Source organism: Bos taurus, chromosome 22 (genome assembly GCF_002263795.3).
Source record: "Bos taurus isolate L1 Dominette 01449 registration number 42190680 breed Hereford chromosome 22, ARS-UCD2.0, whole genome shotgun sequence".
In the NCBI taxonomy this organism is placed as follows: Eukaryota; Metazoa; Chordata; class Mammalia; order Artiodactyla; family Bovidae; genus Bos; species Bos taurus.
This window is the reverse complement of record NC_037349.1, coordinates 16733797-16760604: the sequence shown is the minus strand read 5'-3', so window position 1 is coordinate 16760604 and position 26808 is coordinate 16733797. Positions and strand designations below refer to the sequence as shown.

Here is a 26808-nt window from a genome sequence, read left to right as displayed (position 1 = left end):
TGCATGGTATAACTTCACCTTCTCCACTGTGAAAATACTGTTCCTCCTTACAGGTATGCGCTTAATATCTCGATTTAGTGAGATCAAATGAAGATAGTTTTCACCATCTTTTAGAATATATTTGTACTTAATGAAATGCACAATAATAATGAAATACTTTGAAAATGACAGTAATATCTTATATCTATATCACATTTCCTTTCTCATGCATATTGTTTCTAAGAATATTTATTCACTTTAATGATCTCTTCTTATCCCGACAACTGTATTATAGTACAGGCAGGGTAGGTATTACTATCCTTGCTTTATTCATATGAAATTGCAGTTACAGAGAGTTCAAAGTCATTAAAATTTATCAAACACATGTGCCAAATGCTGGGCTAGTTTCTTTATTCACACTTAATCCACACAACTGCATTCCCATTTTATAGTTAAAGAGATAGAAGCACAGAAAGGTTCAAGACTTGGCCAAGGTCACACAACTGGTAAGTAGCAGACCTTGGACTTGTTTCACCAAAGGTTGTACTCTCTAGCTGCAGAGAGATACTTAACTTCTGTTAAGTTAAGTAACAGGTTCTGCCTTGTTACTTAACTAGCAATAAGTAGAACTGGTATTAAAAGTTAGGTCCTCCTGTATTGGCCCAGGGTGTTTTTTCTCTGCAGCACCTTGCTGAGAAGACTTTGATATTGCTCACTCGGCTCACGGATCCTTTCACTGAATGGCTCTTTTAGCCTTTGCTGAATAATGCAAATGAGGTTAAAATCTGAACAGTTCACAGATATGATTTGTACTTCTACAGGTTGTAAATGCCTTCTGTCGGCAAAAGTTGCCCGAGATGAAGGGGAAGGTGCTCACCCGATTAAAGCACATTGTAGAACTGCAGCAACTCCTGGAAAAGCACTTGGCAGGTGAGGGAAGGGTCCCGGCTGGGAACCCTGCTGGGCAATAGTGAGGAGATAAGAGGACAGCCTTTAAGCCAGACTCGATGATAGCTGCCCCTAATTCATGTGGGACAAGAAAATGTTTGCTCAACAGAAATTTTTAAAAATGAATACAGCCATTTTCCTCCCATTGTTTTCTCCAGGAGACCTTGGTGTTTGAGAAAAGACAAGATATAAAACATTGGTTGGGCTTTTGTAAATTACTTTGGTTCTTCAGATGTCAAACTTCCAGTGCCCTTTACCTTCCTGAACATCACCATGAGTACAGCTGAGAGGCCTCTTGATACCCTCTGACCATTAAGAAAACTTGTTTTACAATTCTAGCTTGATTTTCTGGGGAAAACAGAGCCTCCCTCAGGCTCTCATCTAAATAATTGTGTGTAAAACAACTATGTGACCAAATATTGCTACTATCTTTAGATTTTAAATGTAAGTTTATTTTTAGTTCTTAGCTGTTTGGATACTTTATATCTTTATTTAGAATGATTTTATGTTAGTTGACCATAATCAGTTAATGCAGTATTTCTATAAGTTATCTTTGGCCATTTTACTGTCCCAAAATGGTTAGCGTCACATGACCTGCAAGCATCTGATAGATAGTCAGCCATGCTTGGTAGTTCTGGAAACTAGATTTTAGCTACTTGGGTGATGATCATTCAAGTTTAACAGTGGTATATGGTTGGTATACATTGAGCTTCCTGCTCTCTGTTTCAGTCACCCCAGACTATGTTCCTCCCCTTGCAAACTTTGACTTGGAAACTCTAGAAGAAACACCTCATACCAGTACTGCCGTTTCAGCAAAAATCAGAATGAAAGGAAAGACAGGTATTTTCTTTTCCTCTTATTCCGTCTCCTCCTATGTGTTGTGTTGAGTTGACTTAGAGGTTATGTGTGTCAAGGCATCAGTAATGGGAGAGGTTATATAACTGAACCCATTCTTTAGCATGGTTATCAATGAACCGTAACTTAGGGTTATAAAATTAACTTCTTCATCTCTAGGTAGTCTTTAGCAGGTTGTTTCTTGAAGGCAGTGATATTTCGCAAACAAGATTACTGATTATTTCAGTTACTTTTCTCCTCTTGAAACATAAGGAGGAAAGAAACGAAAAGCAGATGGCGGCAAAACATCCTCCCCTGATGTGCTTTCAAAGGACGATAATTCAGAATGTGACCCTACACTAGCTGAGAGGAGCCAACAGGAAAAGGTATTGGAATGATGAATCTCCATGAAGATGTGTAACAACCCAGTGAAATTAGCAAGGGCTAGCATTATCCTATGCATTTCACAGAGAGAAAAGTTATGGAAAGGAGAGGTGAACAAACTCTGATAGGCCTTGGAGTGACCCTGTCAGTAGCAGAGGTTGGGTGAGACTCGAAATATTTATCACTACCACACACTGGTTCTTCTCATTATTTTCTTGATCATATTACTCCCTTTTTTGCACCCCAGGAGTACTTTGAATTATCTTGTAGCAATTATCAAATTCTGTCTTTGGATGTATTCTAAATATACTTCTTTTAGCTTTTTTTCCTCATCTGATCCCAGATTATTCCCTTCTCAGTGAATTGAGATAACACAAAATGCTTAGCATAGTTTCTTAATACAGATACTTAACAATTTCCTATAATAGTACCGCTCACAGAGTTGGTTTGTGAAATTGCTTAAACCACATGGATCCCAGTTATTTCTGTTCTTTAGCTATTGTTTGTGAGTATTTGTTATGTATAACTCCTCTAATCTTCCCAAAATCAAGTTTAGTATTGATACCTATATATAATAGATGAGAAAACTTAAGACCCAGGGAGAGTAGGTGACTTGTTCAAAGTTATACAGTTAATAAGTGCTTGAGCAAGGGTTTGAAGCCAGATTTTTTGGTCCATAAGCTCACAGTTTTCTGGTCCACACCATAGTGCCTTGATTTGCCTAGTAGTTCATCCCTAAGTGGAAACCAACCAAGAGTCTCAGTGTGCAACCTATATCCCAGTGTTACATTGGGTACTCTGTCTCAGGAATATTTTGAGACCTTGGAAAAAGAAAGTTGATAAAAGAATGTAATGAAGTGTAACTTTTTGTATAAAGTAAATGCTTAACTGCACTTTGAAACCTTCATTTAAAATTAGATTAATAAAGAAACCTTGTTCTGTTGGTTACTCGTACTTCTTAGGAATTCAGAGGGAAAGAAGAAAAGACATCAGTGTCATTACAGAATTACCACGCTTTTTTCCGAGAAATGGACATTGAGGTTTTCTCTATTCTGCGTTGTGGGCTTGTGACCAAGTTCATCTTAGATACTGAAATGCACACCGAAGTAAGTGACAGAACTGAGATCCCAGAACTTAGTCTTTTTTTAGGAAGTTCCTCAGCTCTCTTCCTTTTTCACAAAAAACACCATGACACTGGGAGAAGTAGGACTCTGGCTTCCAAAGCCTTTATATGTGAAAAAGTAGATAAATAATTATCCTCATCATCTTGATGTTTATAAATCTAAGTTTTGGTTGTTTTTTTTTCTTAATAGTACATTAGACATTACAGAAGATCATGCTAATGGTGTGATCCTTACTTTAGGTTGCTAATAACCAGCTGTTTGGATTACTTTATAAAGCAGCACTATTTTGGTTTATAGTTACTCAGTGTTCTTTTCACTTTTTCATGATATTTGTTCAGTGTCCATGATATACTTGTTGAGTCAGTTTTTTGCCACTCACCTAGACATTGGCAATTCAGTAGTACATCCAACATGATGCTCGCCTTCAAATAGCTCATAATCTAATAAAGGAAGTAGACAACCAGTAGTACATGCTATGTGCATGATCTGAACCAAGTACCAGTGAAACTCTGAGGAAAGAATGGTATTTATAATGAACTTGAAAGTGGAGGACATTTACACAGAGAAGGTACTTTCTGATACAGGATTTCACCAGAAGGTAGAGGTTTTCCAGGTTAAAAAAATTTAAAAAAAAATGGTGTGGATTTTTGCCATAGATTTTTACAATGTGTATTTTTATAAGAATGTTTTGTTTTTTCAGTATTTCTATATCAGCCTGTACTTGGAGATTCTCCATAAATGTACGGTTAAGTGAAAAATTTGAAGTGAGACTGCATTGGATCCATTCTATTTCTGGTAGTGCAACGCACTTATAACGATTCTGCCAGTCTTATCTTAATAGTAGTGAAACGTTTCAGGGAGAGAAAATGCGAAAGAATTATTTAATGAATAGAGAAAAGCAAAAATTTCTTGAATTAGTCTTTTTTTTTTTTTTTTAATCCCAAGGTATTTAGGAAAGGCATCACTGGTCCATAGCTGGAAGGATATACAAGAGGCATTTATTTCTAGAGAAAAAGAGTGTCTTCTAAAACTATACTGCCTCATTACTATTTAATAATTTTAAATTTTGTTTTACTTAGGAAATGCATGACTTTGATTTGTTGACAGAGTACAACAGTCATTTATGTGAGGTGGGGGAAATTTCCCCCTTTCTTTTGGTAATGATCATATTCTTTACACATTGTAGACAGTAAAAACATGGACTGTATCCCCAAAAGATGGCTAGAGCATGTTGGGAATTATTCTTTCCTTCTTCCTTATAACAGGCTGCAGAAGTTGTGCAACTTCAGCCCCCTGAACTGCTTTTCTTGCTGGAAGATCTCACCCAGAAGCTGGACAACATGCTAACACCTGTGGCCAGGAGAGTCCCCTTCCTCAAGGTTAATACAGACAGGAGCACAGGGCCTGTCCTGTGGATTTGGAAACAAAGAGGTCTTAGTAGTGAATAAGTTGTCAGTTTCTCTGATAGTTTTTGGGTTAGCGTGGTGGTAGGCCTGTTGCCAGCCCACAGTCACCTTGCTTTAGAAAGGAACTCTAAAACCGAGAAAACAAAAAGCCACCCAAAACAGAAGATGTATTTCCAAATGCCCTGAGAATTCCTGAATCCTGTTCTTTGCTTGGGTTTTGGTTTTAATACCCTCCCAAACAGCCTTTGTCCAAGGCTCAGCATGGTAGTTGGCTGTCTAGAACAGTCCACAAGCTCAAGTGTGTATCTAATGGACAATGCATGCAGCATCTGGGGAAGCAAATAGATGATAGGAACAGCAAAATGAGAGAGTTTTAGGTGTGAATGTTTAATATATCCAGTTACTTGATTCTTCTTGAATTTAATATTTGGTCTACATTCTTATTAGACTAAATGATTTCTATTTTTGTGTGAGCTTTATCTCATTACTAATTTGGGGTTTGTACTTCTCAAATGTTGTGCTGTGCTTAATTGCTCAATTGTGTCTGACTTTGAGACCTTATGGCCTATAGCCTGCCAGGCTCCTCTGTCCATGGGGATTCTTCAGGCAAGAATACTAGAGTGGGTTGCCATGCCCTCCTCCAGGGGATCCCGTCTCAAACACTGTACTCTATAAAAGCCAATCTCTTGGTTATTTGAAGATTGAGTTGAGTTTCCTCTGTCAAAATATATCCCTAGTTTCTTCTTTTCGCTCTACCTGCTGATATAAGGTTTGATTAAACCCCATAACAGACTCTTAGTTTCAAAGAAGTTATCCAACAGTTTCTTTCCTAGTAACTCTGAATTTATTATAGAGCAAAGGAAACCGGAATATTGGATTCTCACATCTCCACCAGAGATCTGCCTCAGAAATCGCGTTTAGGGTTGTTCAACTGCTGAACCCCATGTGTAACCATCTGGAGAACATTCACAACTATTTTCAGGTCAGAAGCCTATCTTATCACTATAGAGATTTAGAAATTGCTAAATGAACAAGAGATTTCATTTTTGGCTGAAAAATCTTGAAGGAAAATGATGGCAATTGCTAAAGCAACAGTCTTAAAAGCACCTTTCCCTTGTAGTGCTTAACTGCTGAGAATCATGGTGTAGTTGATGGACCTGGAATTAAAGGTCAAGAGTACCACACAATGTCTTCCTGCTATCTGAGGCTACTGCAGATTTTTCATGGGCTTTTTGCTTGGTGAGTATGTGGCAAGTACAGTAGGTAGAGATAATCAAGAATGTCCTTGCTTCTACCTGACAGTCACCAAGGCACTGAGGTGTAGAAAAGAAGAAAAGGACTCCAAAAGGTTATGTCAATATGACACTTACTTTTTCTGAAGTGTTTTTGTCTCTGCATCATTTAATTTGGTTTGGCACACTTTATCTGTTACTAACTCATTTGAAAATCAGATGACTTGCTCTTTTCTAACCTGTAACAAATCTAGCCATCTGATTCTTGGCTAGTTCGCTGTGGCACCCTTTCCCTAATAGCACCAGGGTGAGTGCTGTAAGAAGTTGTTACTCATCAAGTTGTAGATAAATTCCAGATTGTGTGGTAAAGAGCTGCAGGCAATGTAAGCCAGGGTGTCTAGGGATGCCTTCATGAAATTGTGGGACTTGATGGGTCTACCTTGGAGGGTAGATGGCTTTGGGGAGTAAAGGAAGAAACTGTAAGGCACGGCATGGACAAGAGTAGAAATGAGGGAGGTGTGTCCCTTACATGCTTCTGTTCCTCAGGGCTGGGTCTTGGCCTCTCTGTTCTCATACAGGTTTCCTGGGCAGTCTCAACCAAGGTTAAATTTGGGCTAAAATTTAACTTCTGAGCTACAGGCATTTAACTCCCACCTGCCTTACTCAGCTCCTCCTTATACCGGTGTCACTGACAGCTCAGATTCATCACATCCAAAGCGTGTTTCATCCTCCCCACCACTCCTTCAGCTTTCCCTGGCGAGACAGATGGCACCACCAGTTGCCTGAGCTAGAAGCTAGGAGTTTTTCTTTGTCCCTTTCCTTCTCTCTACCCTTTCTCTGTTCCGCATCTGATCACAAAATCCTATTGAGTTTATCTTCTAGATTACATCTAAATGGCTACCTGTCCTCTCCTTCTCCACTGCTTCCAGACTCCTGTTATCTCTCACCAGACCTAGAACAGCTCTACAGTTGGTCTCTCTCTGCCTCCACTTTTCCTCTTTTGGTCCCTCCTTCATACAGCAATTAAAGTGATCTTCCCAACATAAATCTGATCATATCTTACCCCACCTTTGTTCTGATCGCCGTTATATTTCTCTTGAATTCAATCTCTTCTACTTAGCTTCTAAGGACTTATTATCTGACTCCTGCTGTTCTACTCACTGTGGTGCACTCTGCCCTCCAGTTATACTGAAATAATTTCAGCACCCTATATAGCATTTACCTAGAAGGCTACACATACTCATCCTTCTGCCAGGATCTTCACCTTCCTTGACCCCCCGTCTCTTTTAACTCATCCTTGAGATCTGGATTTAAACTTCAGTTCCTCAGGACCATCTTCCCTGACCCCTAGACTGGGTAAATCTTTCTGCCTCTCTTATCCCCACTTCTTTTCTAATACTCTTAGGATAAAACTTCTCACATTTTATTATAATTATTTGTTCATCTGTCTTCCCTGCTGGACTGTGAGCTCTATGAAGGCCTAGACTAGCCATTATCATATTCTCAGTACTTAAAAACAGTGCCAGACAAAGGATTTGAACAGATGCTTAATCAAGGAGATATGTGAGCGGCAAGTAAACATATGCAAAGATGTGCAGCAGTGTTAGTTATTAAGAAAATACAAATTAAAATTACAGCACGGATGCAGTAAAAAGACTTACCTTGCCAAGTGCTGGTGAGGATATAGAGTAATTGGAGCTCTCACATGCTGCTGTTGTGACTGTAAAATGGTATACTCGCTTTTGAAAACCGTTTGGCAGTTCATCAGAAAGTTAGATATATACCCACCATACCACCCAACCATTTTACTGCTAGTAAAAGTAGTAATTTATCCAAGAGAAATGAAAGCATATGTCTGCACAGAGTTTTCTATATGAATATTTATTGGAGCTTCATTTGTAATATCCTCAAGTTGGAAACAATTAAAATGTCATAAAATGGTGAATGGATAACAAATTGTAGTGTCTCTATGTGGTAGAATACTAAATGCAACAACATGGATGAAAAAAGAATTATACTGAATAAAAACCAAGACTGTAAGAGTGTGTAGTACTTGATTCTAGTTATATTAAGTTTTAGAAAAAGTGTATAATCTTGTAGTGACAGAAAACTGTTCAGTGGTTGCCTCTCATTGGGTGGGAGGATGGAAGGAGGGCTGGATTACAAAAGAATACGAGGAAACTGTTAGGAATAGATATGTTTATTATTTTCATTGGGGTGATGGTTTCTTGGATTTGTGTATAAGTCACAAATCAAATTCACCATTTTAAATGCATGCAGTTTAGTGTATGTCCATTACACTTTAAAAAAGCTATTCAGGGGAAAAAAAAAATACAACATTATAGGCCCTCAGAATTAATTTGTGGAAAGGAAGAGAGGCTACCACTGGTGATGCGGAAATGTTTCTAGAGGAGTGAAAGTTCTAGGGGGTCAGGTTGTGCTGGGCCTTGAAGGTCAGGCAAAAGAAGGGTCATGCTGGCCTAAATGGATTGGAAAGGCAGCCAAAGAGACCAATGAAAAGATGTTGGTGTGATCCATGCATGGGATGATGATAAGGGCCTGGCCTAGAGGATGGTCTTGGCTTGGAAAGGAAGAGATAGTAGGAAAGACAATCAGAAGACAGAACTGTCAAGATTTGACTTAATCTGGTATGGATTAGACACTGATTTAAGCAGTTTCACAAAATTATTCCTATTTTTTTGTTGTTGTTGTTTGTTTTGAGAAGATTGACAGTTATCTCTAAAATGTATACAATAAAGGAGAGTTTTTTTTTCCCTTGGAAATAAACCTAGGAGGAGGACTGTTATAGATCCTTAAGAAAAGACTGTTTAGGGTACCCTTCAGCTTCTAGTCTGGTATTCAGAGCTGTGACTAGATTTAGCGCTTGAGTACCTTCAGTACTTGAGTTCTTGTTCTTCTGTTGATTTATTGATGGTACAGAATAGTGGCCAGGATCCTTAAATGCTGTCCACATAATCTTCCTGAAACTGAGCTCAGCTACCTTTCCTTGACTTTCCTTTAGGAGTGGATTCTGTCAACTTCAAAATAATAATTTACTATACTCAGCCCTTGGGATCCTTACTAGCCGACTGAAGCCAGGAGAGCGTGACCAATCCATGGAGGAGCTGCTCAGGTGGGCTGGACCGCATGTCCCTGAGAGTTATCTAAAGAAATTCCTAGGAATAAAACAGGCAAGATTTCTTGGAGATAACTTGGTGTTTTCAGTGCCTTTTCCTCATTTATGTGAGCTTTCTTATCTGTGTATTCAGATATATCCTGAAACTTTAGAAACTGTTGAATAAATCAAACTAAATCCTCATGTATCCTTCATCCTGTAAAGTTTGTATTTTCAGGTAACAATGATGAAGGTGCTAGCCAGGTGTAGTCAACTCTTGATTATCTAGGTACCTACTCTGTCTCCTAATTGGGTTGGATAATTAGGTAGCAGTCAGTTATCACTTCCCTCATCTTGAAAGAGGAGAAGGCAGTGGCACCCCACTGCAATACCCTTGCCTGGAAAATCCCATGGATGGAGAAGTCTGGTGGGCTGTAGTCCATGGGGTCGCTAAGAGTTGGACACGACTGAGCGACTTCACACTCACTTTTTCACTTTCATGCATTGGAGAAGGAAATGGCAACCTGCTCCAGTGTTCTTGCTTGGAGAATCCCAGGGATGGGGGAGCCTGGTGGGCTGCTGTCTATGGGGTCGCACAGAATCGGACATGACTGAAGTGACTTAGCAGCAGCAGCAGCATCTTGAAAGAAGAGGAGCCTAGACTGAGAGCACAGGAGATGAGAAGGAGCTCTAAGGAGCATGGCTTCAGCCTCCGCCCCAGCTTCACCCAGAGCAGTTTGGTCTTTCCCTTACCTCCCCTGAGAGCCTAGGCCATCACTGAGTCCGCAGTCTGCCTTTAGCACCTTATTTCATTTTCGATACAGTTCTTTTAAATTTGTTTGATTTACTTTCCACCAGTCAGTAGTTGACTCTGGTTTTATTTTAACTATGATTTTAGATTAATTGTGTTTCTTCATCTGCTATTACTTCAGAACACGAAAAGCTAACTACATATGATACATTTATCAAGTTCTGCTTTATCGTTTCCTTTTACCTTGTCCCTTGTCCTTGCACCTTCCTTTTACCTTAACCCATAATTTAAACATTATACTCAGTGTTGCCTCTTGCCTTAAAGAGCAAATAATTTACCCGAGGTTGCACATATCAGCATGGCCTAGGCTAGCACTTGGTTATCTTGGCATACATGACTCTCTTCAATGCCAGCATCCCATACACTGGGTCAGGCCTCTACACCCTGGCTTTCTCCATACAAAGTTACATTTCTCCATAAGATCTTGAAAGAAGGTTCTACTAAAGCACCTGCAAATGAGGAGGATTCTGCTTAGACCATCAGGCATTTCAGTGGACTTGTATAACTCATGGATTTAGACACATCTGTAATACTTGTGATGGTGGGTTTTTTTTTTTTTTTTTTTGTCTCTTTACAGGCAGAGCTTCCATTACTTGCAGAATTTCCATGCCAGCATTCCCAGTTTCCAGTGTGCTCTTTATCTCCTTAGACTTTTGATGGTCATTTTGGAGAAATCTGCAGCTCCTGCTGAGAACAAAAGACAAATTGGTGATGGATCCTCTTTTTGTCCTTCATGAATAGACTAGTAAACTTGGGGCTTCCTAGAACCTTGTAAATTTTACAAGCAAGTCTCTCCATCACTGTGGATATACTCTCTTTCTATACCAAGAAGGACATAGTCCCAGTAGGAGCTATGTCTGAGCTCTGCTGACATGGCTTAAACTGAGTGTGGTTAGTTTACTTGGCTGGATTTGCTGTTTAACTTTTGTTTATTCATATCCTTCCCTTTTTTTTTTTGTTATTAAGTATCTGAGACATTTGACAGAAAAACATAAGCCATTAAGTTAATAAAATGGGACAGAAAGGAGAAATCAGGATTAAGTGTAAAGAAAATTCTGGTCCCATCCCTGATCTTTTTCTTTAACTATCTTTTGACATCGCTCTTAGAATGCATCTCACTGATAAATCTTAGTTGGCAGCACACACAGAAAGCAAGAAAAAATGCAAAACCTTTATTCCTGTTCCTTAAAGGGGGAGGGTTTTATATGAACCTTGGAGGCCCATACTGTTTATTGTTTACTGGCCTGCCAAGGAGTACCTGAGATGACTTCCCACTGCCCAGCAGCACTCCTTACTCTGTGTGTCTGTATGGTTCATGTTTGTGTCAAGACAGGATAAGAGGGTGGGGCATGTTAGGTCTTAGAGAAATGGGTTTATTTCTGGTAGAAGGACTAATAGAGCAGGAACTCATGAAAGCTTCCCCCCCGCCCCCAAAATTGTCTGTTAGTCTAGGAACTTCATAGTAAATATAAAAGAATAACGTTTTTGATCAATCATCATCCCCCAAAGACTGCAAAACAAGAATTAAGTTCATTTTCCGTGAATCAAATTTGTGTTGTTTCACCAACAGCTTCCCTGGCCAAACAGTTCCTCTGTCGAGTGTGGCCTAGTGGAGAGAAAGAGAGGAGCAGCATTCCTAATGACCAGCTCCAGGCTTTGCTTGGGTAAGAGGCTCAGCTTCTGTCCACAAGCCAAATAGCCTTCCATTTGCCCCTGTTTGGATCCCTTGTTTGGTAAAAAACTGAGAAATTTATCTTGGTTGATGATAATTTGGAAGCAGTGAAATAGGTGTGAAATTAATGTAATTTAGAACATGTGGATTTTCAGATCCTCTAGTTCTGTTTTATGCTGTCAATTCTTTAGTAAATCAAATCATAGAGGAAGTGGAGGAGTCTGCTGTTGTATCCTGCCTTGTTAACCCATGAGTCAGATATTTATTATTGCCTACCATATCTAAGACACAGCCATCACTTCATGGTGTCTAACTGTATTTCTAATGGAGACATCATTTCCTTTACTCCTGAAAAGTAATTGGAATCTTTATGTTATTAAAAATAAATGTTGGGAATTCCTTGGTGAGCCACTGGTTAGTGCTCAGCACTTTCACTTCTGTGGCCCTGGGTTCAGTTCCTGGCCGGGGAACTGAGATTCTGCAAGTCGTGTGGCATAGCAAAAAATAGATTAATAAAATAATTGCTAATAGTTGGTTTAAAGCTTAGTACCTGGATATGTCTCAAGAAAGAAATCTTGATTTAGAAATTCTGTAATGTGTGTTCATACTCCTGTGGCTATCAATACAGCATCTACCTGGAGCACACAGACAGTGTACTGAAGGCCATAGAGGAAATTGCTGGTGTTGGTGTCCCAGAGCTGATCAACTCTCCAAAAGAAGCCTCTTCTTCCACATTCCCTACACTGACCTGGTAAGGGAGCACTCTCCTCTAGTCCTTTCCGTAAGTTAGAATCATACTAATGTATGTAGGTTCCAAATAACTACCTTACTCTTTATCTAGTTCTGATACAGAAGGTATGTGCAGTCATTTGTTCAACACATAGAATGTCTGCTATGAATTCTCTTCAAGCTTCAAGCAGTCCTCACCCCGCCCATATGAAAGGATATTATTGAGGAATGACTTTTCAGTAGTTACAGTTTTTAGAGACATTGGATATTTAATCACCAAATTTTTTCAGTGCTTTCACTCTTTATATGTCAAATTATTTTTCCAATATTTTAACCACCTTTAGAAGGATACAGTGGTTATTGTGTCTAACCATATATGTGTCACTTAATGGGTTTTGTGTCTCATAGTATCAGTGGTTATCTGATATTCATATGGTCTTTATAGTTTATAATGCACTCTTATATTCCTTATTTCATTTGATCCTTTAGATGAATCTGTGAGGTAGATTTCATTTCCCCTGTTTTACTGATGAGGAAAATGAGCTTTAGAGAGGGAGCTTGCTTGGAACTAGAAACTTAAAGTTGAATCTTCTGACCACTACTTTCCTGCTCTTTCTCTGCCACCACACTGTCCCTTCATGAAATTAATCCCATGGTTTCACAGGCCGTCTTCTTGGCTCATTTCTAAATCCTTCCTGCTCTCACATCCTCCTAGAGTAGACCCTAGTGAAAGCATGTTTCCAGAGGTAGGGAGGGAAATCACTTTGGGTTCTCTGGTTTCATCCCAGGACTTTCTTTGTGATGAGTGCATCATTGTGTGAGTGTCATACTTTTCTCTTGTAGGACCACGTTCGTCATTTTCTTCCGAGTAATGATGGCTGAACTAGAGAAGACAGTGAAAGGTCTTCAGGCTGGAACAGCAGCAGATTCACAGCAGGTGAGTCAGATTGTCCCACCTCAGGAAGCAGACTCTGGATTATTCGGAAGATTCTGGTTGTTCTCCTTGGGTCTAGAATTTTCTCCTAAGCTATTTCCTTTAACTTACTGAGATCCAGAACTTTTTTCGAAGAGTTCTTGATGTCCTTTCTTCTAGTTGGAAGTGAGAATTAAGCTGTTTTCCCTGCTACTTCCTAAGGATAACCTTGGACTCCATAGACCTAGTCTGGAAAAAATATCTTTGGTTGCAGCCTCATGTACCCAGCTGCAACTTGTGAGCTGGCATGAGGTTAACAAGCCTGTTTCAGATGCTGTGGTCCTAGGCCTTGGCAACCTGCTAACCAGAGCAGAGCTAGCCTTCTAGGAGCAAGAGCTTGCTTAGGGAATCAGAGAAACTACAGGGATATGTTGCAGAAGCTTTTTCCTACTTGTAAGTTATTGAAGAGGAGTTGTCTTCTTAGAAAGTCTCAATAAGGTACCCTAGTGATACCATATATGCAGGCCTCCAAACCATCTACTGGGTTCACTGGTTGCCACATCTGTTTAGGAGGATACTTGGTTTAAAATCTCTGTAGAGCTCTGTAGTTCAAGAATCATATGTTAGTGGGAACATGGTAAAAGAAGTATTTGGCTGCAATTCAAAGATGGCTGTATATTTGGCTACCCCCAGATTCATGAAGAGAAGCTCCTCTACTGGAACATGGCTGTTCGAGACTTCAGTATCCTCATCAACCTGATAAAGGTAAGTATGGAGAGGCTCCCTGTTCCATCTCACTGGCTAACTGCAGAAACTGCCAAGGGGCCTGGCTTCCAAAATGGACCCTCTCAGCTCCTCCCCACCCTTTGTTGGGCACCTGTTTCCCCATCTTGTCCCTGTGCCCTGCCCATCCTGGATAACACCGTCCCTGCTTCCTGTGCAGTGTCTTTCCCTTCTCTGCCTTCCTCCTTCCAGTCTGTGCCATACTGTTTACTATTTAATGACTCCTTCCACCCATCATTCTCCCATACTCTCTCACCACACCATGAATCTGAGCACATTCCCCGTGGTCTCCATCTTCCAACTTGAATGCCTTCTTTATCCCTCATGTACACTCTGCTCTCCTCCACTCCATGATTTTGCCCAGACTGTTCCCCAAGCTTAGAATGTTTTTCTTTCCTTTCTGCCTCTTTCTTCAGGCTTCCCATCAAGGTTTGGGATCTCTGCAATGCCATCTTAACATTCCCTGTTGGAATCAATTCCTTGTTCCTCTATGCTCCCCTCTTCTTTTCTTGAACTTCAGTTACAGTGATTACTTTATTCTTTGTGATTGATTTGTTGACATGTTGATGTGCCTCCTTCATTTTAGACGTCTGTACAACACTCAGAGCTGTGCTTTGCACGGTGGGGAAGAGGCTGGGGTGCTCAGAGGAGCAGATCTCAGCTCTGGTTTCTTGTCCTTCATCTTTCCAGGTGTTTGATAGTCGTCCTGTTCTGTTTGCGTGTTTGAAGGTGAGCAATAGACTGGGCCCTCTTTAGTGTTTATTCTTCCTTTGGATCAGCTGAGTGGAATTGCTTAATACCTTGCCCACAAGCCAGTCTCCAGAATCTCTGCTAATAGGTAGTCTATAAAAGACCATGGATATGTTTTCCTATATTAGTTGGATAACCAGAGAAACCAATTTTCCTATGAGTTTGAAAACTTAGTCTTAGAACTAGGATGATTGGCTTAAGGAGCAGTAGTCACTCCCTGCCATTCCTTCCCAGTCAACAGGAAGGAAGGAGGAGTGGGTGAGTCCTCTTTTTAAAGCCCGTGGGTGGCCTCATCGATGTGGGAGCTGGCCTTCTGGTATCCTCCAGGGGAATATCCTGGATTAGCCCTAGATTTGGTGATAAACACATTGGGTTAAGAGCTAAGGAAGGCAGTAGGGAGAATGCTTCTCCCCTTTCCCAGCAGTTCCTTCCAGGAGATGGTGCCCCGTACTGTTGTCTCCTGGCTTCTCTCTTCCTCTTTACTCACACCCCGCACTGATGCCAGCGTGAGGGATGGTTGAGAAGGGGGAGTCCTTTTCCTGATGGGTGAATTGGGCAGTTGGTCATGTGCTTCCTCAGCTCTACCCAGTTTATTCCTTTTGAGAGTAAGTTGCCCTCTGGGAGCAGGGGCTCCCCTCAGTTCCTCTGTGCTCTCATTCTCAAGCTGAGCAATACCCCGCACATTGACTGTGTGTGAGGCAGGTAAGGATGCTTAACTCAGGACGAAACAGGCCTGTTTAGCCTTTGCATTAAGCTGTATTCTCTGAATTAACCTTTTGAACCCTTTCCGATTTATTTTTTACATATAAAAGAAAATAAACACTCTGGTCTGAGAAATGCTGTGTTGCCTCAGGCAGGGGCATTTCCCACGAAAGACCTCAGCGAGAGGTCCTCACCAGCTTCTCTCTTCTCTTCCTCAGTATGGGCGTCTCTTTGTGGAAGCATTTCTGAAGCAGTGTATGCCGCTCCTAGATTTCAGTTTTAGAAAACACCGGGTAAGAACTGAGAGCAGAGAGCACAGGCATGCTCTGTGTAGTGGTTCAGAAAGTATGTCCACAGCGGCTCCTGGGCAGCCATGGGGACAGCTCCCTCACCCCGGCTCTGGACACAGACTGACGCAGGCACCTCTGGTCACCAGCTGTCCCAGAGACGTCCATGGAGGACTGACGATTCCCTAGTGGACCCACCTTCCGACTTCTGCTCCAGAGCCGAGGATGGTTTCTTTTAGCCTGGTTTTATTATGCTACTGCCGTCCCAGGACCTCACATATTAGTGTGTCATTTGTTCCTGTGTACTTTTCTGGGTCTGGTCTCAGGAATTATAAAAAAAGGAAAGAAAACTCATTTGTGTCATAAACTACACTGTAAGCCCAGAGTCCTAACCACTAGACCACCAGGCAAGTCCAGGAGATGATTTCTTGCATATATTTACCAAGTTGAACTTTGCAGAACACTCTCACAATATTTGGTTGGTCCCTCATAGCACAGAAAGAGAGGGGAGGACAGCCAGTGAGCACTCCTCCTTCTGTTTGAGGGCCAAATCCATATAAACTTGAAAAATTATGAATCACTGTGTTGTACACCTGAAGTTTAAATCAACACTACGTCAGTTTGAAAAAGAGATGATTGTCCATCTATGGCAGAACCTGAGGCTTGATGTCTTTGGTACTCTTGGTTGCAAGGATATCTTGCACGTAAAGTGAAATGAGAATGTTTCATACGGCATTTGTGCGTGTTGTTGGTTGTAGGAAGATGTTCTGAGCTTACTGGAAACCTTCCAGTTGAGCACGAGACTGCTTCATCACCTGTGTGGGCATTCCAAGGTAAGAGGGAAAGCAGGTCACAATTGTTGGTTTAATCTGTGGTTGCTCTTTGGAGACCCAGGGGCTCCAGTGCCTTCTTCCTTTTTTACCCTTCTTAAGTCTTTATTTCTGAGACTATGTCTGTCCAAAGGCAGTTTATCAGAGTGGTCAAAGCCTCAGTTGCTGGCTGAGATTGGGTAATCATCTCGAGGGAAATTTCTGCATCTGAAATTTGACTCAAACTCCATAGCCCTGTTTCTTCTGGGGCCTCTTCTTTGGTAAGAGAATGTTGGTGGGTGTGTAACTACGTACCATACTCTGGGCAGAAGGAATATTAAGGAAGTGATGACTCTACTGGAGATGAGAAGGAGTTCTAAAAGCAGCTGTTTTTAGAGCTTTTCTGCTGTATTATTTCCTAGTCAAGGAACACATCTGTCTCTTCTGAGAATATTTTAGCATTCAAGGACTTTTCCACTTAAAGTGTACAGTTGAGTCCTTGTCACTTTTTGTCTGAAGGGGCACAGAACCGTGGAATTGTGAAGTCACTGGCAAGCCCTTGATTCTTCCACCCAGTGCCTGTCATTCACTTCCTCCCCTGCTTATAAATTTTTAAGGTGCTGAACAGTGGAATTTTAAGGACTCCCTCCACTACAAAGGGGTACTTTCTATTGATTAATATCAGTATAATATGTGTTCAAGAATATTTTAGGTAAATTCATTGATAATTGATCAATGAGAGATTATGATGAGGAACTGAGAGGTATTGGTGATATGTCTTCTAGGCTGCTTTGGCTTAAAGGACAACTACCATTCTCTTCAGAGTACTCTCAGTTCAGCTCAGTTCAGTCGCTCAGTCGTGTCCGACTCTTTGCGACTCCTTGGACTGCAGCACGCCAGGCTTCCCTGTCCATCACCAGCTCCCGGAGTTTACTCAAACTCATGTCCACTGAGTTGGTGATGCCATCCAGCCATCTCATCCTCGTCATTCCCTTCTCCTCCCACCTTCAGTCTTTCCCGGCATCAGCGTCTTTTCAAATGAGTCAGGTCTTCACATGAGATGGCCAAAGTATTGGAGTTTCAGCCTCAACATCAGTCCTTCCAATGAACATTGAGGACTGATTTCCTTTAGGATGGACTGGTTGGATCTCCTTGCAGTCCAAGGGACTCTCAAGAGTCTTCTCCAACACCACAGTTCAAAAGCATCAATTCTTTGGTGCTCAGCTTTCTTTACAGTCCATCTCTCACATTCATACATGACTACTGGAAAAACCATAGTCTTGACTAGATGAACCTTTGTTGGCAAAGTAATGTCTTTGCTTTTTAATATGCTGTTTGCTGCTGCTGCTAAGTCACTTCAGTCGTGTCCGACTCTTTGTGACCCCATAGACAGCAGCGACCAGGCTCCCCCGTCCCTGGGATTCTCCAGGCAAGAACACTGGAGTGGGTTGCTATTTCCTTCTCCAATGCATGAAAGTGAAAAGTGAAAGTGAAGTTGCTCAGTCAGCGACCCCCTGGACTGCAGCCTTCCAGGCTCCTCCATCTATGGGATTTTCTAGGCAAGAGTACTGGAGTGGGGTGCCATTGCCCTCTCCGAATATGGTGTTTAGGTTGGTCATAACTTTCCTTCCAAGGAGTAAGCGTCTTCTAATTTCATGGCTGCAGTCACCATCTGCAGTGATTATGGAGCCCCCAAAAATAAAGTCTTCCACTGTTTCTCCAGCTGTTTGCCTTGAAGTGATGGGACCGGATGCCATGATCTTTGTTTTCTGAATGTTGAGCTTTAAGCCAACTTTTTCACTCTCCTCTTTAACTTTCATCAAGAGGCTCTTTAGTTCTTCACTGTCTGCCATAAGGGTGATGTCATCTGCATATCTGAGGTTATTGATATTTCTCCCAGCAGTCTTGATTCCAGCTTGTGCTTCATCCATCGTAGCATTTCTCGTGATGTACTCTGCATATAAGTTAAATAAGCACGGTGACAGTATACAGCCTTGACATACTCCTTTTCCTATTTGGAACCAATCTGTTGTTCCATGTCTAGTTTTAACTGTTGCTTCCTGACTTGCATACAGATTTCTCAAGAGGCATGTCAGGTGGTCTGGTATTCCCATCTCTTTCAGAATTTCCCACATTGTGTTGTGATCCACACAGTCAAAGTCGTTGGCATAGTCAGTAAAGCAGAAATAGATGTTTTTCTAGAACTCTTGCTTTTTCCATGATCCAGCGGATGTTGGCAATTTGATCTCTGGTTCCTCTGCCTTTTCTAAAACCAGTTTGAACATCTGGAAGTTCATGGTTCATGTATTGCTGAAGCCTGGCTTGGAGAATTTTCAGAGTACTCTACCAGACTACTATTTGGGGAATGTGTCTCTGGTCTATATTGGCAGGGCTTATGCTCTTGTTGAGTGTTCAGGGTGTTAGGAGTTCGAAAGTTTCTGTATAGGAAACGTGAAAGCACGATGATAAATGCAGATGAATTGGTTGCATTTGTTTCCATTCAGATTCACCAGGACACAAAACTCACCAAACATGTGCCTTTGCTCAAAAAGACCCTGGAACTGTTAGTTTGCCGAGTGAAAGCCATGCTTATCCTCAACAATTGCAGAGAGGCTTTCTGGCTGGGCAATCTTAAAAATCGGGACTTGCAGGTAAGCCTGGGACCCTACCAATGATAATCTCCTTCTCTTCTGTTCTTTGTGAGAGCATTGGAAAGTATCTAAGGAAGGTGACCTAAGCTCCACTCTCTCAATACTCAAAACTACTTTTCTCTTAAGTGACTGTTTAGCTCTTAAAGTTACTTTGTTCTTGGGCCCTGGTTGCAGGTTGCACCCCTCAGCAACAGCAGCAGCAGAGGCACCAAAACATACCATTGATGTATTAATAAAAAAGGCCTCAGACAGAGAAGCAGATCAGGAAAACCTTTTTCTACAACTATGGAGAAACTTTTTTTTGTTGTTTAGTTTTTTTTTTTTTTCCCTCTAAAAGCAGTCTGTTCTATTCCTGAAATTATTCTCTGTGCTGATTTTTTTTTTTTTTTTCTGACTGATTTTAACAAGTTAGCATTCCTTACTTCTTTCAATTGTCTGACTGATGGGCTGAAATCTTGTGTTGTTTATACTGTTTCTTTGGTGTAACACCATTTTTCAAATACAGCCCAAGCCCCTATCATTCATGTTTATAATATCTGAGTCTCATAATTCATACATGAAAATAATAAATCCCCATAGTGTTAGCTTCCTTTCTTTACATCAGTGTTATTAGGTAGATACTCTTGTTATTATGAGAATTGAAGCTCAGAGAGGTTAAGTAACTTGCCATTCAGCAATATGAGTGCAGAAAAGGTTTGAGTCCTAACAGTCCTCATCCAGATTTGGTATTCCTAAACCACTTTAGTATACTATCTTTCAGCCTCTAAATGGCCATTTGTAATTGGTGTGGGTTTTCTTTTTTTTTTTTTTAGATTCAATTTAAAAAAATTATCTATTTTTGTTACTGGGTGTGCTGTGTCTTCATTGCTGCTTGAGGGCTTTCTCTCATTGCAGCAAACGGGCTACTCTAGTTGTACAGGCTGCTGACTGCAGTGGCTCCTTATTGCGGAGCTTGGGCTCCAGGGCTCTTGGGCTTCAGTAATTGCTGCATGTGGGCTCAATAGTTGTGGTGCATGGTGCTTGAGGCATATAGGATATCCCCAGACCAGGGATTGAACCAGTGTCCCATGCGTTGGCAGGCAGAATTTTAGCCACTGGACCACCAGGGAAGCCCTGTATATAGTTGATGTGTTGATGTTCATGTTCACATACTTTAAGGTATTTGAGAAAGTTTAGAATCATATTGAGCATTACCTGAAAGAGTCACCAATACAATCTGGCCATGTAAAACTAGTATTATACTGGAATACAAAGATGAATCTTTTGTAAAACTGCATTTGTGTGAGAGCCAGAAGCATCTCAGAAGCCTTGGGTTGATTATCACTTCTCTAGCTGCTGGATCATAGGTTGGTGTCTGTGTTTGATCATATTTGAATGACTTTTTTTGCCTTGCCTATAAACTTAAGCCTTTCTCTCCTTGAGACCCATGTGTGATCATTATAACCCACCATTTGTCTTGGCCCATTCACATTCAGGGTGAAGAGATTATATCCCAGAATTCCCAGGAGAGCACTGCAAATGAGAGTGAGGGTGACACATCATTCCAAGGAGCAGAGGTATGTGCAGGACTTCTCCCGCCCAAGTTTATAATTACTTCCTTAGGTGAATTCTGTGAGGGCCAGAAAACACACACACACACACAACACACACACACACACACGTGCAGGACTTCTCCCGCCCAAGTTTATAATTACTTCCTTAGGTGAATTCTGTGAGGGCCAGAAAACACACACACACACACACACACACACACACACACACACACACACGTGCAGGACTTCTCCCGCCCAAGTTTATAATTCCTTAGGTGAATTCTGTGAGGGCCAGAAAACACACACACACACACACACACACGTGCAGGACTTCTCCCACCCAAGTTTATAATTCCTTAGGTGAATTCTGTGAGGGCCAGAAAACACACACACACACACACACACGTGCAGGACTTCTCCCACCCAAGTTTATAATTACTTCCTTAGGTGAATTCTGTGAGGCAGACACACACACTATTATAATCACTGTTGAGTATCTCAGGTTGTGCCGTATGTTATACAGTTGAAAATTCCCTTCCATTATAGCCTCTTGTTTTTCCCTGAATTCGTATCTGAAACCATTTTAGAGGGGAGATAGGAAGAGGTCAAAGTGTTTTGTGAGTGTTGAGAAGAATGAGTTAAACCATTTAAACATGTTGTTTGAATATGCAAAATAGAAATGTAAAAGCCAAAGCACAGAATCAAAAGCTGTCACCACTGAGGACTACAATAATAGTGGTAGTCTTTATGCTCTTCTGGGCTACTCCTGATGCTGTTGAGATTTTAAAGCAAAGAAAAATATATTTATAAAAGTTTCTTACAATTTGGACAGGTTATAGATATCGAGAATCTCAGATTTAAGAATCTGGATATAATTTGTAATGCCATTTGAGGCTGTGAAAAGATCACTTAGTATGAAAAATTATTTTATTACATGGTTCTCTGTTTTATTTGTATCGAATGCCTCCGCCTTGTTCTCATAAAAAAGTTTGAGGCAGACAATATTCTATTTGATGCTTTGTCCTAAGCAAACCTCTCAGATTAGATTTTGCAGATCAGAGAGAATCTTATGCTGGATTCCTGTTGTATTTTGAATTTAACCAACATTTCATTCTATACTGAATGCCCATTTTATTCCTGTGTCATATACATGCTGTAGTGCTGTGAGCTTATTTAAAAATCACACATGGTTGGGTTGCCGAATGGCCCAAGTCAGTATCAAAATGGCTGCCTCTATCATCTTCAAGGCTACCATCTTCAAGAATACCAAATCTGGCTTCAAGGCTTTAAGGCCATGATAGGAGAATGGAGCAGCCTCTGATTCTTTTCTCAAAAGAATGGTTTAAACCTATCATTGATTTTAACAGTGAAACAGTGCAGTTGTACATGCTGTGGGAGCAGTGTTGCAAGTCATGAGGTTGATCAGATGACCCCAAATAATTATCGTTTGCCTCTTAGGGTGGCGAAGAAGATAAAGCAAGTGATGGAGAAAAGGAGCGAGAGAGTGATGAAGATGAGAGTGATGACGACTGAGTAGGCTACAGAAAGGTGCTCCTTCCCGTCCTTGCCAGCCACTCACCACAGTGTTCAGGGTCACAGATGCTGCCGGTCTGCCTAACTGGAAGCATCCTATTTTGTCCTTAAAAAGGGGGTTCTATTGAATCAACTCAATTGTGGATTTCACGGATTGTCTACTAACGTTAAAGACGGTGGCTTAACGTCTACTATATTAAAGACGAAGGTAGCATTGCTTACCCATTTGAGTGAACACGGCAGAACAGTCATGATTCTAGGCTTTGGGAGCTGGTTTTGAAACTCTGGATTTATTCTACAATTTAAGCTTGTACCAGTTTTCAAATAAAGTCTCAGTTCTACCTCAGCGATCTTTTGTAATTTCCTTCGTAGGTGGGACTGAATTGGAGTTTGTGCAGAGAAATAATGGAGAATTAAAATGATCTGTTCCCTATTAAAAGGACTGTCTTATTTGACATGAAAACACATTTGTGATCTTTTTGGAAGAGTGACAGATTTCTTGTAGTGCTCAAAGAAAGTCAAACGTTTGGCTGCATTTTAAATTTTTGGTGGTTATGTAGACATATAAGACAAAGGTGAAAAGGGCAGCATCCAACTCATGTTAACTTTGCATAAATTTTATTTCCACATTATTCTGAGTTATACCTATAATCTAGTTATAAGAATACTACAAAATGGCTTGTAGTCGATTAAAAATAAAACATTAAGCATACACTTCAGCTAAAATGGGGAACTCTTCATGTCTTCTGCTCTTATTTCAGTGCCAGACTGTTAATATTTAATATTTGTTAATATTTCTACCTACTTTCATACTCTCCAGTAATGTTAGGGTGTGGGTGGTTAGGTTTTTATGTTGTTTTTTGGTGGGGAGGTTAATCATTGACCTATATACACATTTTTGACCCCTTTATCCTCATGTACATAGGAATCCATAATCTCCTTCCTTGACATTCTTTGTTTCTCCACCTCATTGTGGTTTTAGTGTTGAAATGAGGTCACAGTAGGCTCATTGGTGTATATGGTTTAATGGTTCTTTATCACATGGTACATGTCAGTGCTAGTTTGACTCTCTTTCAAATGGTTGTTCGGCTTTACAGTGGAAATGTTCTCCTCCCTTGCTCTGTCACTGGCCCATTTTTGGAGGGAAAGGGAGGAGAGGGGCTCCTGAATTGTCACCGCCTGACTGGAAAGCAAAATAGCTGGGACAAGCAGTTTCCTTTACAGGGACAGCTCTACATAAGCTTCAGGCACATAGCGAAAGACATGGTGTGAGGAACAGGAATCAGATGGGACCCTTTACTTGGAATGTTGCAAGGCAAAGGTACACTTCTTGTATGTTGCATACAGCAAGAGGATGGAGCGTAACATCTGTTTGCACATGGTCACTGTCATCTGAATCTGAGGTTCCTTAAGTCCAGTGGGCCACTGGTGCTCCCGGCTAATGATTTTGCAAAAGGCTGACTTCTCTGAAACTCTGAAGGTCCCAGTCCACTTTGGTGGCTGAGCTGTGATGACCCTGCCAAAGACAGAATCCACTCCACTGAGGCGGACAGGCTGAGGCTTCCTGACCAGCCCTTTCTTGTTGTTCATGGTTCGGAGCTCTGATGTGTGATAGGGCAACTTGGGACTCACCCCAGGCTCCAGGAAAGGGCTGTCTAGGACTAGAGTGACCTCTTGAAAGCACAGCTGCACTTCAAGGTCAGAAGGGGTATGTGGGAAGCAGGGGGAAGCCCTAAAGGGGTGCTTGGAAGAAGGGGTAGGTGTTGTATGCCGCAGCCATTGGAAGCTCTCATCCAGTGGGGTCCATGGTGACCAGAGCTGGTATCCTGCCATTGACAGTCCTAGAGGAGAGGAATCAGAACATGGAATTTCCCTAGCATGCTTTTGGCGAGGGTAGGGCTGTTCAAATTCACATCTCTGTCTCAGTATTAACTTTACCTTACTCTGTAGTTCTCATGAACACAGATTCCAGTACTTTGTTAGGATACAAGTAGTTCTATAAAGGGCAGTAGAGGATAGTGACAAGTATTGAATCTGGTAACTGCTGTGTGTACTTTATTAAACCTAATCACAAGCCTCTGAAGGTAGGTTTTTATCCATGGTACAAATGAGGAAATGGATTTGTCCAAAAGAGTAGCCCTGTTTGGTATTAGGATCTGTGCTGTGTTGATAACTGCTAAAGACAGAATCTGTGCCTCTCAGGTGGCAGAGGCTGCTGGCACTCCATGGTGAGACATTTGTGGATGGGTGCTCAGAAAGGCCTGTCTCACCAGGTATTTGTGACTAAATCACATGTACTTTATACCGTTGGTTCTCAAAGTATGATTCTGGGACTGGCGCCTTAAGCATCCTGTGGAAACATGGAAGAAATGCAGATTCTTGGGTCCCCTGCATTCTGCACTTAAAGAAACCCTCCAAGGGAGTCTGATGCACCTTACAGTTTGAGAACTTACGCTTTTTCTTTAAGGAACTTCAGCTTTTCTATTCTTAATTATGGACAGTCAGAACCTCTTTTGACACGTGACCAGCTCTCTCGGCGCCCTGAGGTACTTATACACCACCTCAGAGGAATTACACAAGGCAGGAGGGGAAAAAGTTCCCAAGACCAGTCCTTTTTTAGTTTTTAAAGATTTTTCTGGTTCTCCTATGTATGTGTTTTTTGGGCTTCCCTGGTAACTCAGCTGGTAAAGAATCTGCCTGTAATGCAGGAGACCCTGGTTCAATTCCTGGGTCGGGAAGATCTGCTGGAGAATGAATGGGCTACCTATTCCAGTATTCTTGGGCTTCCCTGGTGGCTTAGCTGGTAAATGATCCATCTGCAATGAAGGATACCTGGGTTTGAAGCCTTGGTTGGGAAGATCCACTGGAGAGGGGAATGGCTACCCACTCCAGTGTTCTGGCCAGGAGTAGAGTCACAAAGAGTCGGACATGACTAAGTGACTTTCACTTCACTGGGTATGTTTTGTTTTTGTTTTTTTATCTGTGTAAGACCCACTGGTTGAGATTTTTTCCTTTCTTCTTTGAAGATAAAGGAAAAGGCGTGGAGGATATGTCGCTAACTCAAAATTTACCCAAGTAGAATTTACACTTTCCATCTTTCTACTTTAAAATTGTCAGTATATAAAGGATTTCACTGAATTCAAGAGAGATGTAACATTTATTCAGCACCTACCTACTATGATAAGGGGCACGGCAGACCCTTTTCTTTCTAGTCAAGTGTATTTCTCTGTATCTTCACTATTCTTCCACAAAGGTAGCAGCAAATGGGATCCCATCCCACCCAGTAATGGCCCAGGAGAAGTTTGACAACCTCACCATAGTTTGTGAGACAGTGAAGTTTTGTTTTGAAAAGAGAATTGTTGGTGACATTTGAAACAGAAGACCTGCCCCTGACAGTGGTTAGTAAAAAGATTTGTTGATTTCCTCCGGCTGGGAATGTTTCTCCTGAGGTATGCAAGCTCTTGTGCATACTGTGTTCAAATATCTGGACTGCCTTAGGATGAGAAAGTGACAACCAAGGGATAGTTATCGGTTTGAAACAGCCTGTGAAAGGCTTCTGGTACTTGATATTCTGGCCCTAAGAGCACGCATCCAGGATCAGGGCTGCTCTGGTACCCCATCAAGACAAGGTCGGGGTGGAGAGTGTTAACTCTGAATGTATGATACAGAAAAAAAAAAAAAATCCAGGAGCCCTTCTTCCTTGTCTCTTGAGAGGAAATAGGGCCAGAGGGAAAAGACTTTATCGAATGTCCAGCCGAAATACTACGCAGAACCAACATGGGGTGAAAGAGAGCGTCTGACCCCAGGTCCCTTCCACCACTTTTACATAAGGATCAAATAAAGCTAGTTCACCGCTCGATCCTACCAGCCACGAGTCTCCATCATCCACTTCAGGAGGATTTGAACCTAGTCAGTCTGTTCAAGCTGCTCTAAGAGCTCCCAGGTAGGGAACACCTGCTTCTAGCCCCAAAGGTTTTCCCTTCATACCCTTCCTCCCTTGTCAAGAAACCCAGTCCCTTCATTTCCGCACCTGGGAACGGGGAAGACAGCGTCAAAGTGCAGCTGAGGTCCTTATGAACTGTGATCCCGAGGGGCTGGAGCTGCCCTGAGAGGAACAGGCTCCCCCTCCCTACCCCGGGGCAGGGGCCAGACGGATCTGGCCGAGGCGGAGGTGGTGGTGGGAGCCCGGGCCCGGTCCCACCATCCGGGCCGTGGTCTCACCTGCTGAACTCCGCGGGCCTCACGCTCCAGAGTGGCGGCTGCTGTTCCCTGGCCGCATCTTCGCCGGGTGCTTGGCAACAACCTTTGTGACCCAGGACCGTGGCGGCGGGGTGGGAGGGGTTGGGGGGGAGCGGGGAGAGCCCGAACCGCGGAAGGGGCGCGGTGAGGGGGCGGGGATCGAAGCGCCCCGTTCGCTCGGAGCCCCCATCTCACTGGAACACCCGGTCCGGGATTCAGCCTTCAGGAGTGCTGAACCGAATTCTCTTCCCCTCCGCCTCTTCCCCACCTCGCCACAGCGATGTGCCTTTGATCTATCTGGTCAAAGAGGACTACGGAGCCCATTTCAAAGACTGGCCGGGAACCTGCCTGCATAAATGTCAGGGGAGGGGGAGC

The 26808-nt window shown here is 41.9% G+C and overlaps 2 protein-coding genes across 7 annotated transcripts in view; one reads left to right on the top strand and one right to left on the bottom strand.

Moving 5' to 3' along the window:
• FANCD2 (FA complementation group D2) overlaps positions 1-22656 on the top strand; it is a 51173-nt gene extending 28517 nt beyond the window's left edge. For 4 of the 5 annotated variants that reach the window (XM_024982679.2, XM_024982678.2, XM_024982677.2 and 1 more), the window contains 19 exons: positions 801-909; positions 1657-1767; positions 2035-2147; positions 3108-3251; positions 4535-4648; positions 5529-5657; positions 5796-5914; positions 8930-9040; positions 10411-10541; positions 11404-11497; positions 12134-12256; positions 13078-13171; positions 13841-13912; positions 14621-14659; positions 15601-15675; positions 16428-16502; positions 18983-19129; positions 20605-20685; positions 22120-22540. In XM_024982679.2, coding sequence (XP_024838447.1) covers positions 801-909; positions 1657-1767; positions 2035-2147; positions 3108-3251; positions 4535-4648; positions 5529-5657; positions 5796-5914; positions 8930-9040; positions 10411-10541; positions 11404-11497; positions 12134-12256; positions 13078-13171; positions 13841-13912; positions 14621-14659; positions 15601-15675; positions 16428-16502; positions 18983-19129; positions 20605-20685; positions 22120-22194 — 1956 coding nt within the window. In that variant the 3' untranslated portion in view covers positions 22195-22540. Of the gene's footprint in view, positions 1-800; positions 910-1656; positions 1768-2034; positions 2148-3107; positions 3252-4534; positions 4649-5528; positions 5658-5795; positions 5915-8929; positions 9041-10410; positions 10542-11403; positions 11498-12133; positions 12257-13077; positions 13172-13840; positions 13913-14620; positions 14660-15600; positions 15676-16427; positions 16503-18982; positions 19130-20604; positions 20686-22119 lie in introns of all 5 variants that reach the window. The other variant, NM_001192429.1, reaches the window with a different exon arrangement.
• Positions 22657-23203: 547 nt separating this feature from the next.
• Positions 23204-26465, bottom strand: FANCD2OS (FANCD2 opposite strand). 2 transcript variants are annotated; one of them, NM_001077121.2, is made up of 2 exons: positions 26416-26465; positions 23204-24035 (listed from the first exon to the last, which is right to left on the bottom strand). In NM_001077121.2, the coding sequence occupies exon 2, from the start codon at positions 24025-24027 to the stop codon at positions 23491-23493; it is 537 nt and encodes a 178-aa protein (NP_001070589.1). In that variant the 5' UTR covers positions 24028-24035; positions 26416-26465; the 3' UTR covers positions 23204-23490. The 2 variants fall into 2 exon arrangements, with proteins under 2 accessions (NP_001070589.1, XP_024838852.1); XM_024983084.2 differs by lacking the exon at positions 26416-26465 and adding an exon at positions 26225-26409.
• Between the last annotated feature and the right edge of the window lie 343 nt (positions 26466-26808).

What these genes read in the sequence shown, in the direction of transcription:
- FANCD2OS (NM_001077121.2), bottom strand. Translation starts at nt 24,027, where the DNA reads ATGGCAGGATACCAGCTCTGGTCACCATGGACCCCACTGGATGAGAGC.